This window comes from Pseudogymnoascus destructans (assembly GCF_001641265.1).
Source record: "Pseudogymnoascus destructans isolate 20631-21 unplaced genomic scaffold scaffold_8, whole genome shotgun sequence".
Taxonomy (NCBI): domain Eukaryota; kingdom Fungi; phylum Ascomycota; class Leotiomycetes; order Thelebolales; family Thelebolaceae; genus Pseudogymnoascus; species Pseudogymnoascus destructans.
In genome coordinates, this window is record NW_020167527.1 from 774,876 (window position 1) to 791,329 (window position 16,454).

At 47.7% G+C, this 16,454-nt stretch overlaps 5 protein-coding genes across 5 annotated transcripts; 2 read left to right on the forward strand and 3 right to left on the reverse strand.

Moving 5' to 3' along the window:
• VC83_03921 (uncharacterized protein) lies at positions 1 to 779 on the reverse strand (the record flags this gene model as incomplete). Its single annotated transcript, XM_024467559.1, has 2 exons — positions 1 to 303; positions 351 to 779. 2 exons carry the CDS (start codon positions 777 to 779, stop codon positions 1 to 3), a joined length of 732 nt encoding a protein of 243 aa, XP_024325000.1.
• A 523-nt stretch (positions 780 to 1,302) lies between these two features.
• Positions 1,303 to 4,491, reverse strand: VC83_03922 (uncharacterized protein). Its single transcript, XM_024467560.1, has 7 exons — positions 3,463 to 4,491; positions 3,304 to 3,407; positions 3,134 to 3,252; positions 2,243 to 3,080; positions 2,001 to 2,187; positions 1,877 to 1,949; positions 1,303 to 1,831 (listed from the first exon to the last, which is right to left on the reverse strand). The coding sequence occupies exons 1-7, from the start codon at positions 4,041 to 4,043 to the stop codon at positions 1,415 to 1,417; spliced, it is 2,319 nt and encodes a 772-aa protein (XP_024324999.1). The 5' UTR covers positions 4,044 to 4,491; the 3' UTR covers positions 1,303 to 1,414.
• Positions 4,492 to 4,975: 484 nt separating this feature from the next.
• On the forward strand, positions 4,976 to 6,360 carry VC83_03923 (uncharacterized protein). Its single transcript, XM_024467561.1, has 2 exons — positions 4,976 to 5,659; positions 5,708 to 6,360. Exons 1-2 carry the CDS (start codon positions 5,020 to 5,022, stop codon positions 6,349 to 6,351), a joined length of 1,284 nt encoding a protein of 427 aa, XP_024324998.1. The 5' UTR covers positions 4,976 to 5,019; the 3' UTR covers positions 6,352 to 6,360.
• A 1,397-nt stretch (positions 6,361 to 7,757) lies between these two features.
• On the reverse strand, positions 7,758 to 8,546 carry VC83_03924 (uncharacterized protein; the record flags this gene model as incomplete). The annotated part of the gene is made up of 2 exons (XM_024467562.1): positions 7,758 to 7,807; positions 7,862 to 8,546. The coding sequence occupies 2 exons, from the start codon at positions 8,544 to 8,546 to the stop codon at positions 7,758 to 7,760; spliced, it is 735 nt and encodes a 244-aa protein (XP_024324997.1).
• Positions 8,547 to 10,206: 1,660 nt separating this feature from the next.
• VC83_03925 (uncharacterized protein) lies at positions 10,207 to 12,984 on the forward strand. The gene is made up of 2 exons (XM_024467563.1): positions 10,207 to 10,461; positions 10,512 to 12,984. Exons 1-2 carry the CDS (start codon positions 10,305 to 10,307, stop codon positions 12,668 to 12,670), a joined length of 2,316 nt encoding a protein of 771 aa, XP_024324996.1. The 5' UTR covers positions 10,207 to 10,304; the 3' UTR covers positions 12,671 to 12,984.
• Positions 12,985 to 16,454: the final 3,470 nt, after the last annotated feature.

Below are 16,454 nucleotides of genomic sequence, written 5' to 3' on the forward strand. Positions count from 1 at the left end.
TTAGATGGGCTGGTTATACAGCTGCAGACGACCAATGGGTGCCAAAACATGATGTAGGGCTATCGTTAATTGAGGCATATCACAGGAAGCATGCACAAGGAAGCAAGGATGGGACAACGTAATGGTATTGGCCTTGGTGGCATTGCTGTATACGCGCTGGGCAGCGTGAAGGGCGCTGATGGCCTGGACAGTAGCCTCAGAATCAGCAGCAAGGCCAGCATCTTCGTCGTCAGCCCAACAGTTCAGGAGAGTGTCGGCCGCAAGCTGGAGGGCCTCCAACTCGGCGCCAAGCTGGGCAGCAGCCTACCCAACCATTAGTACAAACAAACAATGAGGAGGGAGTCCCTTACTGGAACGCACGCGTGGTTGCCCCGAAGGCAGTCTGCGCACTTGGCCATGCTGGAAGGGACCCAGCACATCTGGCCTGGGAAGTTGTAATACGTGTGTGCACACTTCATGCAGCATGGGCGGGAGCCAGCGCGAAGGCGTCCTGCAGAATCAGGAACCTCACAGCGGGCAGCGACCTTCCACCCAAGCACGGTGCGCTCATCCTTTGGAGCCTCGGACTCAGAAACGATGGAGCCTTCAAGATCCTCAGCTTCGTCCTCGACTTCAGGCGAACGATACGGACGGATAGTGCGAGAACGTGATGTGGAGGAGGCGACAACAGAAGGAACAGGCGTGGCGGGCACCTGCGACTCGGGAGAGCTGGACATCTGGGCCGCTGGTCGCTTGCGAGGTGTAGCAACTAGAGCCTTCCCCTTCGGCTTGGGAGCCATGATGAGGGTTGGACGATGTGAGATCTATCCGTAACGATAAGCTCCTGCAATCCAGGTGGAAAGGAAGTGATTACCTTAAAGAAACAAGCAACTGTGTAGGCCCCAAAGGTTGGGACTAAGATCGAGGGCGAAAGGCGAAGTAAGGTGATGTTGAGGATGAAGGTGGCAGGAAGTTCGATAGGAAGTTTGGAAGGAAGTAGGAGTTTGGCGCGAGACCCATAACAAAGGGGGTGGCCGCGGCAATCCACAACCAAGGGGGGTCACGGGACCAGCACACCAAGCGCACACCCAAACAAGTCCACCACCCGGGTCAAAACAAAAAGTCTAAACAAGCCAGGAGGGCAAGTAAGCCCTAGCTGCGAAACCTTGGAATTGAGGGCAATCCCTCTAAGAGGGGAGGTAATTGTAAGGAAGGCCATCACGTGCCACCACGTGAGGTCCCTTTCATAAGCGGCCCATAGGGCTCGGTAAAATAGGGCACAAGGTGCATAGATAAAAGGGGTTGGAGGCCTCGGAAGAAGGCCTCCAGTCAATAGTCGCTGTGTATACGTAGACCTATTGTGCTTACAGAATACGATACCTTCCTGCCTCCTGACCTGGTTCCCTGGACTCCCGTGAGACCTTAGGCTTACGCTTTACACATCCCGACCGTTAAGCTCCCTTCGCACTAGGTTCTCGAGGTCCAAGCCGTCGTAATCCGGCAGTCCTTGACCTATAAATGCCTTTCTCAGAAAGCCTTTCCAGATACTCCTCCTTTGATCTGCGCTAAGGGTATTATAGTTGATCTTGAACTGGATTCTGCTAGCGATAGCATCATCAATATGCGCGACTCGATTGGTCGTGAGGAACATGATGCCTTGGTAATATTCAAGCGTTCGCAAGAATACACAGACTATAGCATTGCGAATTATCTCTGAGGGTGAGCGCTGCTCTAAATAAACATCTGCTTCATCAAGTAGGAGAAGAGCATTCCATCTTGAAGCGCGTTGGAAGATACCTGGAAGGCGTGCCTCAACGCTTTCTGCACTAGTGCCCAGCTCGCCCGCGGAGACCTGTATTATTAGTATGTGCGTAAGATGGGGGCTAAGCAGACATACCGAATAGAGTGGCTTTTGAAGATGCTCAGAGAGGACTTCAGCTGTCAAAGTCTTCCCCACACCTGGTGGGCCGCTATATAAAAGTCAGTATGCGATTATTAATTCAGATGACTAGTCACCATACTGTAGGAGCACATTTAGGCCCTGACCTTTCCCAGCAACGAAATCATCAAAACGGTTGTCAGATGATCGTGCCATGTGGGCCTCAGAAAGGGCCTGTATGGCCTTCTTTTTCTTGTCAGGGATTTGGAGGTGGGCGAGAGCAGCAGGCTGCCACTTGATGTCCTCGATGTCACCAACGGCAAATTCGACTGTAGACGTGTCAGTTGGACAAGAACCTCAATCATACTGAATCGGGATGCTTACGCCATAAGTTCCTGTCAAGGCTGAAACCGAGTACCGTCGGGCTGCACAGGAGCACGTCATCTCCAGCCACCTCCGCTGAGCTCTTCCCAATGCATTTTACGACGTCTGCAGACGTTACAGTGGTACCGTCCAAATCGAAAGAGAGCCAAATATTAGATGAAGACTTAGAAGGCTCGCTAATGCTTGGTTTCTTGTAATTTGGGTTGGTTTCTCTGAAGTGGGCCGGATCAACCATGATTCGGCCCTTGATAGTCACCTCGATTGGACGTCCTTTCTCCATGTAGAAGGCCTTCCCATGGTACTCAACGTGATGGATACCTGTCAATCCAAGAAATCTGTGACCACACTTGAGTAGTTGCGCCCTTGCATTGCTTTCGTTTGCGTGGCAATGAAGAGGAAATACCTCAAGAGTATCAATCCGCTTAGCGCCACGAAACTTTTCGATTGAGAGATGAATTACTGCTTCACCAAGTACCTTTCCATCAAAATCGAGATAACGACCTTCTATGTGAAAATACTTCACCCCACTGTTTGTCTTCCGTTCTTCTCCAAAATCATACTTGACACATCTTGGCTTTCCTGTGCCGAAACACTTGGTATATACTAACGTATTTGATTTGAAGAGGGCCCAAAGCAGGTCAAATGTGATGTGGCCGTCTTCTAAGATGGGGTTCAGACTCTGTCTTGTAGGTCCATAGGCTGTCTTGATGTAGTCGATAAGCGACTCCAAGTGTGATTCATGTTCGGCGATCTTACTCTGTTCAACGTCCCGATAGAGTTTTAGTCCTCGATATAACTCTATTTCAGGCAGATAGTGGTGTAAAAGATTCTGCTCAACCTAAAAGACAATCAGTCAAGGCTGCTGAAAGTGTAGAAACAGAGAAGACGCACAGATAGGACTGGTTCTTTTAAGCTGATTCCTTGAACATCTCCCAAGATAACCCTCAGGATATCGCGCAAACTCTCCGACTTGATGTCGATGTGGAACTGCGTCTCTTTCGTATCCTTGTCTGTCGGGCAACAATCAGATATAGTACACCTTCATGGGAGTGAATACTGACCGACTCTTCTGCGGACAATGAAAACGTATTTGTCCAATGTAGTTATCTCATGAGTCGACTTTGCGGGCTCCACAAGTGCGTACTTGTACGTTTTGTTATCCCAACTGCATCGAAATGGTTTGTCAGCAAGATCCCACTCATTTAGCAGTGGCATCATACACTTCTTCAACTGTTTTGAATGCATTGGTGTCGTTGGCATCAGCTTCAGCCACCTGAGCGTCCGTGGTATCGGGTTGAGGACCGTCTGAAACCTGAGCCAATCCCGCCTGCTTTCCATCGACAAGTTCTTTCAAGAGGTCCTTGAAGTCCTGGATCGTCAGGGATTGTGTAGGTGCCTGGGGTACAGATGTACGGGATGCAAGGCGTAATTCTATCATCGAATCGACCATTTCCATAAGCCTGTACTGATTATCGAGTTCGTCGTCTGGAGCTGAAGGGTTTGCTGACTTTTCGTCGATGAGCTTCAAAATGAGTGCCTCAACATCCTTGAGAGTTACGGGTCCCGTAGATGCCGCATGTTCAGGAGCTTCAGATGTTCTCTGGGGACACTTGCACTTCGATGAAGTGGAAGCAATTTCCATGTCCACGATAGCTTTGACCATTTCAAAAAGCTTTTGGGCATTGCTGAACGTGACAACGTGTTCGGTTGATGACAGATTCGGGGTACTCGGTGGTGTGCCCGGCGGCAAATGGGTCGATGTAGGGCAGATTTGAATCATCTCTTTTTGGGCCATGATCATTGTAGAGGGTTGGCAGGTGGCTTAATATGCGTGATGGGAGATATAAACAGAAGTAAGAGCTTGAAGATGAGTGATGATATGAAGACTGCAGAGATTCGTAATTGCACTTCTGGGGAATCGCATGCCCTTATATATTTCTCAATCGTTTGCTCATGTCAATTGAAGACCAAACCCTCCCTGTAAACTAACAACGGCTAGGGAGTTGAGGGAAGCCAATCCTTCTAAGTTCAGGATCACCAGCAGCTCACGGTTGCAGCATTGGCCGATTGAATATTCAAGAAGGTCCAAGGGTGCATCATGCAAACAACGCGGGGAATCACATATCTGCAAGACAGTGTTGGGGGGGATGCTGGCGAGACCGATTCACAATGCAGCAGTGTGGGGAAAGCAGCCCATTCATGTGAGACAGTACGACCGTTCGGGCGGATACTGCGGGAGGAGTTCATATTTCTCATTCGGGAGTAAGAGGGACTAGATTGATGCATGGCTCAAGACCCCTGAATAACTAACGTGACATCAGATGGGAGTGGTGTTCGGGGTGCTCTGATTGTACAAGGGCAGGCCGATGTCCTAGGTTGTGCATTTCCCTGGGAATAGAGTATTCCTAATTGTCTCCACTGGACTAGAGCAACGCGGCAGATTCATCGAGGTCTGAAGAATATTCATCGAAGGGCACAACTAGGTGAAATGAAATGAATATAGTGAATGAAATGAAACGTGTAAAATGAAATGGAGTCGGGAACCCAATGATCCGAATGACCAATAGGAAGAGGTGTACTGTGTGTTTAATGTTAGGCTGACCGACTAAGATCCATGCATGTCATTGGTCAACTGACTCCGACTGACTAATATTTGTGGGAGGGGAAGGCATGGACCACCTTCGGTAAAATACATTTCTCTGGTTTCATTTCATTTCATTCATCCTAGCTTCTCTTTCATTCATTTCACTTCATCATTCCAGTTTGGGTCGTTTGCGATGACTTCCGACGCCCAAATCAATAAATTTCTTACCAAGATTGATGAGAAATCCAAGCAGCTGAGAAGTAATGATATGACACGTGGCGATCAGGAACTTTTGAAGAACCGCCGTCTCGACCTCATTTGGGGCGATCTTATCGTCGAGAAGGCTGATAGTCAGGATGCACAAGTGAGTGCATGGCGGAAATCTCGAGCTCGTCGTGTCTACAGGGAAATACAGGATACAAACGATCACTTGTTCCTTGCTTTCGTGTTGGTCATCCCGCCAACAGAATGTGTCAAAAAAAGCTTCGGCGACATCATGGAGTACCTTATTCGCCTTAAAAACTACGAACCTTATCGTATAAACTTAAGCCCTGCTACCAAAATGTTTTTCGAGTCAACTGCCGCAGAAAAAGGGCTCAACAGCTGCCCTTACTACCTCAGATTTATGCAAGCGTTATTTCCTAAACGCGTCTACCCATTGGAGAGTGGACAGCCTGCAAAACTGAGTCATTTAGATGCGGAAAGCATTCAATCGTGGAACGACCAGTCACCGGATAATCGATCTCGAAAACGACAACGCACCTCAACAGACGAGGTATATCCACCAGGTGTGACTGACAGGGCTGGGTCGGATGGTCCTGATGCCGTCATACGTAAGTCCTCTAGCGATTCTACTTTTCTTTTCTAACTGGATTGGTTAGGGCTCCTGGAAGCTCATCCAAAGAGCGATGAAGACGCTCGACAAACCACTACAGCATCGCCAGCTGTTTCGATCACTTGTTCCAACACACCTCCCAATGAAATGGAAAGCGGACCCACAGAGAAACACCTAGTACTGGAAAATGCTTCACTACGAGGGATCGCAGAAGTTTTTGACAACTATATCTGTGCTGCGATCAGCAAAGTCACCGTCCAAAATAATGAAAACCCATATAACGCTGCTGTAACGATGAACTTTCCTCCTCGTGGACTAGTTGATTGTCTCATGAGTCTGGATGTCCACCAAAGCAAGGTGGGATATCTCGCGATGGCTTTGTTCAAGGTTCGAGTGGAGTCGGTGGGACAAGTTCGGTATGTCGGCCTAAAAGATGGGGTCAGACTGACTCCCAATCCCGAAATTACCCTGAAAGGCGTTATGGATGAAGCTATCATTGATGTGTTTGGTTCTGAGATACATGGGGCAATAACCACGTGCCGTATGCGTGAGAAGGAACTGGAGGAAGGAAATAACGTCACTCAATGCGTATCAATGATACTTACAAGTAGACCTAGTGATGGAGCTATCATCAACCTATCACTTGGTTTGAAAGGTGGTTTTCAAATACAAAACAAGCTATATACCTAGAATGCAATACTTTAGCATACAATGCTATAATTCCTTCACTTTCCCTTTAAAACAATACAATTGAGTACCCGGTGATACCTTCCCCTTTCCAGTATATATGTCTAGCACCTTCTCCCGCTTATTCCCCTCGCTGTCTCTCTCAAAGACCGTGACGATACATCCTTTCCAGTAAACCCACTGATCTTTGCCTTCAACCCATTTAACAGTATTGTCAGGAATAGTCGTGAAATCGACTGTCAGATCGACTGCCAGATCGACTTCTTCAGGGACAAACGCCTACTAATGTTTAGATGGGTAAAAATCACAACAGAGAGCGACTTTACCATCAAGATGTCTTGTTTCCCCTGCTTGAATACAATTGTAGTAATGACTAATCGTTTGATAAATTCCGTGTCTTCGCGACGGCTGGATCTCCTTCAAGAGTATGGTGTTTGTAGAGACAAATTTGGTCGGGAGAGGTTGCGTCTTAACGCTTGTAAATTCCGAGCTGGCCAGGCCAGAGATCGTCTGAGCTTCGTAACGCGCAAGCTTGGGACTTCGGTGACTATAGCGATTATCGCGCCTGTACAATATCAACAGCTGCACGAAACTGCACGGTGGATACTTACCTTGGCCAGGCTTGCGGGGTAGTGGTAGAGATTGGCCTATTTGCGCAAATACCGAAGGTGAAGTCCGAGTCTTCGAAGCTAGAGACACTCTTGCACATTCGATAGAGAAAAATAGATGTTAAATGTGATGGATAGGCGGAGGTGAAGGCGAAAAGAAGAACGAGAAGATGAAATGAATAAATCGAACGCGGAAATGGTGATGTACGGAAGACTGGACGTAATGGCGCCAACTTTGCAATTGGTGGGGCTTAATACCATGTGATTTATCTAAACCGACTTGTGACCGTGCAATCAGGCTTCAATGCCTTTCAGGCTCCAAACGAAATACGTATAGAGAAAGACCACCACAATCAAACGACATTCTCTAGTACTGTAATATTAACTAGTTGTTCCGCCTTTTAGTCAACTGGATATCTTGAACTTATGCACAATCTCTGAAACTGCTGAGATGTCTTTTGTCATGGCAGATTTTGGGATAATCTGGATCTCCAGGTGGGGCTACAAAATTCACGTGACGTGATTGACACGCACGAAAGAGCATTCCCCACGGCAATGATGCTAGTGGCTCTGATTTTGAAATATTCCTTGCTGCTGGTCGGGCACAACAATCCGTTCCGCGAATGCCTACTACTTTGGATGATAATACTCTCCATACCATTACAGGAACAATCTTGCACAGGGCAAAGTTATAGCTCAACAAACTTGTCCCCGCGACATTGCTCGACACTCGGCGACATTGCCCGACATGTGTCGACCTCCCAGCACGACACTCACCCAAATTTCTTGACCCCTGTTACTTCAAGCTTCAAAGTTCTGTGAGCTGAAGCACCCTTTGCGGGAGTATATATCTAAGAAGGCTAAGCACTGAAACTTGATTCATCGCTGAAGGTGCCTCAACATACCAATGATTTTTTTCAAGGCGTTGTTGTCAGAATCGACTGAGAAAATCTCATTCTCCTTTGCTCTAAAGTCTTCAGGTACTTCCTGCCCAATGTATCCAGCCCGACCGAAGTCGATGACAGTAATGAACCCTTCCTGATTCAGCATTAGATTGCTTGGAGAGATGTCATGGTGCACAACACCACCTCGATGCACTTCTTCGATTGCCTTTTCAATCTCGTGTATATGCTCCGTCGCATTGCCTAAATCAATGTCGACGAGTCTCTCCATTCTGAATCCAAAGATGCCTTGTTCATCGACTAATGGCTCTCGATGTGTACGAACAACAGGAACTTCGTTTGACGATAAATGCCGGAGAATTGCGAACTCCTGTTGAAGTAAGCGTCTTTGACGATCATTAATCGCGACTTTGCAGATTGGGTATCCGTCTGTGCAAGAATCTAAAGCCCTTATATGGGAATCCGCTCCATATTTCAGAAGTCGAGACGTTGTCCATAACTTATGAACATTTGAGCTATGCGGTATTAGAGAAACAGAAGCGTCGTCCACTCGTGGAAACCGTGTCAAATCTGGCAGCTTCTTCCAGTCACCATCCCAGCGTAGAAGATATTCATTGCCCTTGAAGTCAACATTGACAGTGCAAGACTTGTCGATGGGATATGGAAACGTGATCGGTTGGGCAGACATCCTGCGAGTTACTCATCAGCATCTGTTTGCAAATCCATTCGGAGTCTTACGCTGGATTATCGAGTACTTCAGGAAAAGTGTATATGAAATGCCGAGTTTCCGTTACCTGTGACTAGATAGAATGTATGTCTTGGCAACGGTAAGACCCGCTGTCACATTTCATTTCATTTCATTTCACTTGTTTCTTTTTTTGTTTTCGATTTCACAAATTTCATTTTTCTTGTTTCATTTCATTTCACTTACTTCTTTTTTTGTTTTCAACTTCACAAATTTCATTTTTCTTGTTTCATTTCATTTCATGTTAGTTTCGGACACAGAGTGAGCCACACCAGGTTGGCTCTGTTTTTCATTTTTCTACAACCTTGTGACAGGCTTGCATGCAAACGGCTGTCTATAAAGACCAGCTCTCCTGACAAGATGCTCATCATTATTCACAGCCTGCGAAAATACGATACATCACGAACACCATAAGCTCTGTTAACAGTCAGTATCACAACTTACGTCTTCGGCATCTTCTACGAACAATGTGCTTCAAAGACTATTTGTTGTTTGGATGTGGGCATAGGGTGTTCCAAAAAAACTCGCCATGTGGAAAGGGTTGTGCCGAGTATGAGGATCGAGATGTCCAATACTCGACAGGCAAATGTTATGAATGTGCAACTAGTCACGTAAGTTGTTATGCCTCCTTCAGAACACACGAGCTAAGCACAGTGTGAAGGCTCCATAGGAGGACACGAAGACTAGGGGTTGAAAGGACGACATAAGCTTCCTCGATTGTGGTTTTCCCGTAGGGTTTTCCCACATCTTATGCAAATGCAGAGGTTTTTATAGCTTTGAATGACAGAATTGATTCGCTTGTCTCCTCCTACTCAACTTTCTGATGCATATACAATGCTGTTTGATGATGTTCCAGCCTTTCTCGTGATCATGATTAAGTCTTGTGCTCGTTTTGCTTGACCCATGACACACGAGTTCTGCGCCAAAAGGTCCTTTTCAGAGTTTCTGAGATCGAACGTTTCATATGCCGGAAAAACCATATTCATGTCTTTATGCGCTTTCACCTGCGTGATTTATCAACCACGATCGTAGGGGCGATTCTTATCACCCATTTGGAGAGAAGTTGATGTAAAACTGTTTAAAAGCCGCCAGATGGTGTCCGTTGGAGTATTTGACGTGTCGGACGAATTGAGGCTGATGAGGTTCTGTACTTGGGATGCTAACGGCGAAACAACCACGAAGTCGCCATGTGGCTCAGGAATACATCGTTCAGCAGATGGGGTATGCCTGGCGTCTTCCTTGGCCTTCAGAACTGTATAGACGTCGGCTGAGGTGCCTTGCCATGAGAATCGTTAGCATTTCGGCTTCAATCTTAGTTTCATCGTAAGTTGAGTACCTCGGAGTTTTTGTAATCAGTTCCCGTCGGGCCTAGCTTTCTGTTTCTTTGGATGTGCAGGCAGAATTGTAGCTAGATTGTGGTGTTGAATGGGTTCAACGATGCAAGATCCGGTATATGGATGGTGCGACAAGATCGAACCTCCCAGTGGGCTAGTAAGATGCCAAGGTTATGCCGCCAAGGGTGTACGAGGACCTGTTTTAGGACCAGTTTCAATAGAGCACCAAAGAAGACTAAATTTAGTGACGGGCTATCCCGAAGTGCTCCCCCTCATCAACATGCCTTACGTAATCAGACTGTTTGGCCAAGTGACTTCGCGATAAACTTGCATCGCGGTCGTCATACAGTACTTTCAATCTACGATCATGGCTACAGCCTCTGAACTTGACAAAATCAGATGTAATCCAATCAAAGAACGGCTAGCCACCTTCCGCCGCCGATTTGAATCAACCCGTTCGGGTCTTGATGTTCCCTCGTCGTCGAATGTAGTGCAAACTGTCTTTTCAACGGCTGCCACCGCAGGTATGGCTCAACTTCAATGATGTGTCCAATTTACTAGCTAATATATGTAGTTGCTAAATCCCTAGTGCTCGACCTTATCCAAGCTCTCCAGATCGAACCAGCAGCTCGTACCCTTCCTTCCCGAATAGCCGACAGAACCGTCTCCGGTGATCTTGCTATACTATACGGTCGCGTGGATGCGAACCAGTTGGATATTGCATCAGCCATTCCTCTAGTGGAACAGATTGTCAAGAACGAACCTGATGAACCAACCTGGAATGATTCGGATATTTGGCATGCTGTGCTTGAGTTAGTCGCGCGAACAAACCCCGCAACACCCCCGACTGCCTTCGAGAAAGCCGTTCTCGACACGCCGCTACGATCTAGTTCGGCTTCTCAAAGTGGGATTGAGCAGACACACGACGAGATTGACCAGCGAATCCGCGAGGAACTCACAGGGCGCGTCTACGACGATGTTGAAGATTTTCACGGGCGATACTTCGAAGGGAAAACCTGGACACACAAAGCGAAGAATATATACGAACAGTCCAGAACACAGTATGCGAAAGGTCGCTGGGTGGGGTGGCCAGAGCCTTCTCTCCAAAGTTCATTTTTTGACTGGTTCATGAAGTTCCAGGACACTGTTCTCAGCGGACTTGGCCGCCAGTATTACACATCAGCGAACAAAGTGCTGAGAGGTTCGGAGGCTAATCGCAAGCTTGATATTTTCCTCACCCTCGCGGACGTTGCCATATTGAACGAGGGGCACGACTGGTCAAATGTACTTGTCATTGGGGAACACAAACAAAACCCTGATGAAGATCGTTCTACAAAAACGTTGGTGCAGTTGGCAGGCTACGCTCGTGAGGTGTTTGGAAGTCAACCGGACCGGCGATTTGTGCCTGGTTTTACCATCTGCGGAAGCGTCATGCGGCTTTGGGTTTTTGACAGATCTGGCCCATACAGCTCCGAAAAATTCGACATCAACAAAGAGCCAGAGCGGTTTATTCAGGTTATTGCTGGCTATGCGCTGATGACCGAAGCGGAACTGGGATTGAATACGTTTATCAGGCGTGATGGCGATAAATACATCGTCGCACAAGGAGTGAGGATCTGGTTGGAGGACAAGCCACTCGCCTGGCAACGGGCGATCGTGTGTAGGGGAACAGCATGCTATCGAGGAAGGAATAAGGACCCAGGGAGATGGGATCACGTGGTAAAATTCGCTTGGCCGTCTGATAAAAGATACCGAGAGGGAGATTTGTTGAAGTTGGCCAAAGAAAGAGGAGTTAAAGGCATTGCCGAGTGGGTTCATCACGAGCAGATAAATATTGATGGGCACCCGGATACTATTTCGCATCTACGAAGAGGCATGAAATTTGGCGTACCACGGAAGTTATCAAGCAAAACCTCCTGGGTTGATAGTGGTGCAGGGTCCAGCCAGGGTGTCTCGATAACACGAAGTCTCCGGGGAAGATCTAGAAGCAGCAAGGGTCGCCTGACTGGTTTAGGAATCAGCACAAGCAGCACCACGATCTCCTCTTCTGGGCAGAAACGGAAAAGAGGCGGATTTGTTGATGGGAATGGCGGAATGAAGAGATCCAAATCGGGGGACAGTAGAACCGATTTGGATATCGCCACGGACGCCGAAAACGGTGATCCTGACACAGCCGACCTTCGCAGCATTCAAGAACCCGAGCCCGACAGTCTGGCAGGCTGTGAGAGTGAGACGTACGGCAACCGTATACACTGTTGCCTGGTGGTTTCCCCGGCTGGGCGGCCACTCCACGCATATAGGTCAACGAAGGAGCTTCTGGAGGCGCTACGTGATGCTGTCAGAGGTCACAAGTCGCTTCTTGAGGATGGGAAGATTCTTCATAGGGACATTTCCGAGAATAATATCATTATCACCGAAGCTGCATCCAAAGGAGAGCCGACAGGGAGACTGATTGACCTGGACTTAGCGAAGGAGTTGGACAGTGTGCCGAGTGGAGCTAGCCATCGCACTGGCACTATGCAGTTCATGGCGATCGAGGTGCTGCAGGGCAAGGGCCACACTTATCGGCACGATCTCGAGTCGTTTTTCTATGTTTTATATGGATGTGCATTCGTTATGGTCATGTTGACATGGACGAAGGGCAGGCTAGGAAGGAGTCAAGGCCGTTGGCAACAAGTGCTCTTCGGGATTGGTATACTGGAAATTATAGGCAAATTGCCAACACGAAACTAGGCCATATGGATAAGAGCCAGTTTGAGGGCATTATCGCGGAATTTGCCCCGAGGTTCGAGTGCCTCAAACAGTTGGCTCGCGAGCTCCGAAATGTACTCTTTCCGATCAGGGACGGGGAAATCTTTAGAGGAACTTTCCGCGACAACGATATAATGTACGATGGGATGATCGAGGCATTTAACAAAGCAATTGCCAGCCTTGGGAAAGACGATCAAGAAGAGCATTGTGAGGCGCATAGCTTGTTATAGGGGTTTGGGGAAAGCTGTATGATAGATATATTTATTGATACCATAGAAGTAAATGAATAATAGTTAATCACCAAAAAACTCCGCGACTGAGGGCAGATTTTGTCTCGAGCTTTTAGTGCGATGGCCTGGGCGTTGATTATTAAGAATAATGTCCGAGGAGTTAAATAGGGCACAAAGGACAATAAACAGCGGTACAGTTAACAAAAAAATCCTATTCGGCATCAGAATCAGAGTCTCTGTTCTTTAACTCGTTGCAATAGCGCACTTGAAGCGATCCGATGCTCCTGTCCGGGAAAGCACGGATGAAAGCCTGATGTATCTCTTTCCACGGCAAGCCCTTCTTCTCGAGGCGCATCAGCAAATTATCTTCCTGCGCTGTATATTGGAGTCCTCCACGCTTTCTCTGCTTCTGCGGTGCTGGCTGCGACCTCTTTGCATGAGATGCGCAAACCCGTGGGTGAGCTGATTTTCCGGCTGATTCCCCGTTAGACGTAGAATTTGATATGTGGAGACCGATTGATGGTCTGAACGAATCTGGAAGATCTAGCAGCCTGAACTCTAGGTTGTAAGTCGTCTCTCGCCCGATCCTCACGCACTTGAGAGAACCCTGAAGAGGATATTCTCGGTAGTCCGCGCCTAGAATTAACTCCGCATCGGCTGGTGAGCTCTGAGACATGGTAGAGTCCCGAGTAGTGCGGGTCTGGGCTTGGACTACAGTGGGTGAGCGCGTGTGGACCTTCTTGCGGATGGCGGTTTCAGTCGCGTCAGACTCTATGTGGCGGCGCTTTCGTCGTCTTGGAGGCCGCACATCCTCGTCCTCGTCATCTTCATTATCCTCGTTGTCCTTATGATATGGTTTGACGCTGTGTTGGCGGGCTTGTGAGAGACGGGCCACAACTATGGTCTCGTCTTCCTCCCGTTGGTGCTGAAGACTCTCCTTTATTTGCTGGCTGTAGCTAATCGGGCCCTTATCCTTGCCGCTAGTCGCCTCTATATCGTCCTCGTCTTTCGTCTTCATGCTGTTTTTGTTGGCAATGCTGCGATTCAATCATCTTCTCCCACAATCGTTCTTCGCTCGAAATACCTCGAACGTCTGTATTATTTTGACTTTCCTGGTCCATCTGATTGTATTTGGAGTGAGCTGCGCTTAAAGGCGGCGACCGACCCGCTTCTGCTGGAGTTTGTCGTGGTTCATCCTCGATGTCGCAGACGCTGCCATGGTCGCACGATCCACCAGCCCTCTCGCGAAGTGGAGAAGGCCTCATTTCGTCGACTATGGCCTTCTCGACACCCTGGTGATTTTGATCATGATCCGTTGTCTCAGCTAGCTCAGAGCAACTTGGAGAAGGTTGTCGAACGTGAACAGGGAATGTCGAGTCCAGCTCTGCAAAAGACAGGCGTTGTTGTCCATCCTTAGATGTCATACTGACATTCGTTGCACTCAGTTTGCTATCAAACTCAAGAGCAAACTTAGAAATCTCCTCCTCAAACCTACAAGTCACCATACATATCTTGGCTTATCACACCAACAACAGAAGCAATACTACTCAACGATTGCTGCAAACTCTTCTACTACATCTGTTTATGCTACATACATCACGGCATATCATTTGGACACTCATTGAACAAGTTATTAAGAAAATCTCCTCCTTAAGGGGGTGGGCCAATACTACCACATGGCATATCTCTACCAACTAGAGGCCTAGGAACATGAACGATAGCTCTAGAAGCTTCTACAACCCTCTATGATTCATTACACGTCATCGCTCCTTAGTTACCCACAAGATTGGTTAAGTTATGACATAATTTGTCTATAGGTACTCTGACCTTGGACCTCCTTTTCACTTCCTATAGGCTAGGAACCCAAGAGATGGTTCTATGGGATTCTCTTACGTTCACTACATGATTAGCAAGCTAGTTGTGGGTCGCACTTGATTTCTAATACATTTACCAAGCCTGGTTAGTCATGGAAAGTCATGGAAAATGAGAGAACTACACTCCTTTGGCATAAATAGGATTGCCCTTTCCTTAAGAAAGGGCAAGCAGGCAATACAGTAAATCGACTAGCACATACTTCTACGTCTTTTCCAAGCTTCCAAGCATTGATCTTGTTATTCTCTGTTTTTGAAAAGTCAGTGAGGTGCTAACCTCTGACTTACCCCTGAGTTCTCAGAATCAACATTTGTTGCAACTTGTCTAAACCACTTCACCACATCATACACCTGATTGCTGCGTTGTGGAATAGTCTAAGCTACAACCCTTTGGCTCTGTTTCCTAAGACAGTGTGTTGTCTTAGTAAATTCATCCCTTCCTTGGGTGGCTAGATTCTCATATCTGGTGCACCCACCATTACACCTTGCCTGCTTCAAGCTTCAACTATTTCTATAGCAGCACTTCGATACTACAATGGAGGTGTTACGACGGAACAAGAAGGCTGGCCAACTACAGGACAGGAAGGAGGGAGGTCGCATGAGACCGGCCCTGGTACCTGGAGGGGCAGCGGGGAATAGTAGTTCCGAAAGTATCACGTGACGGACTCGCAGGATGATGAGAAGAGTCCTAAGAGTCCAGGACTCCGAGGACTCGAGTGAGTTCCCAGGAGTCCACTAGGCACGTGATGGACTCGCAGGATGATGAGAAGAGTCCTAAGAGTCCAGGACTCCGAGGACTCGAGTGAGTTCCCAAGAGTCCACTAGGCACGACGCCACTATATAAGTAGATAGTATTTCCTTAGATAGGAGCTTCGTGCTCAACTCAATACAGTATTTGTTATATACTAGTAACGTGTTACTTGAAGCCTTTGTGTCTGATCCCCTGCCTCCTCTGATAAGTAAACCTTTACGCAAGAGAACCTCTGTGTCTTCTATCGTTTAGAAGTCAGCGTTACACTTTGAGCACCACTTCTACGAGGTACCGGCTTACACACAAAGCAACATGTCTGTCGTCAGTTCGAAGGGGAAAACCCCCACCACGCCAACTTCGTCTCAGAGGTCTAAGCCTGAGAATGAAGAGATGCCCGATGCACCCACCGTCAACGAACTCAAGGAAACTCTACGCGTCAAGTTGCCCGACACTTACTCCGGCAACCGAAAGGAACTTGAGGTGTTTTTGCTACAGGTCGAACTGTACCAGCACTTCAATGATGAGAAGTTTCCCACCCAGGAGAGCTATGCCCTGTGGACTGCGTCCTACCTTAGGGGGGAAGCCCTGCGATGGATCGAACCATTCCTCAAGGATCATTTCAAATATGAAAGTACCAATGGAAGCATGACAACTACGCAGACTATGTTTGGCAGCTGGAATGGATTCTGTAAGGAAATCCGACGCATGTTCGGAGACATCGATGAGATTAAGACCGCGGAAGACCATCTGTTTGCACTTAAGCAGACTGGCAGCGCCCTCACATACTCCACAGAATTCCAGAGATACGGCAATCAGACAGGATGGGACGCCAGCGCACTCATCAGCCACTACCGACGTGGGCTGAAGAGCCATATACGTATGGAACTTGCCCGTTTGGAACAACAACCAACGGA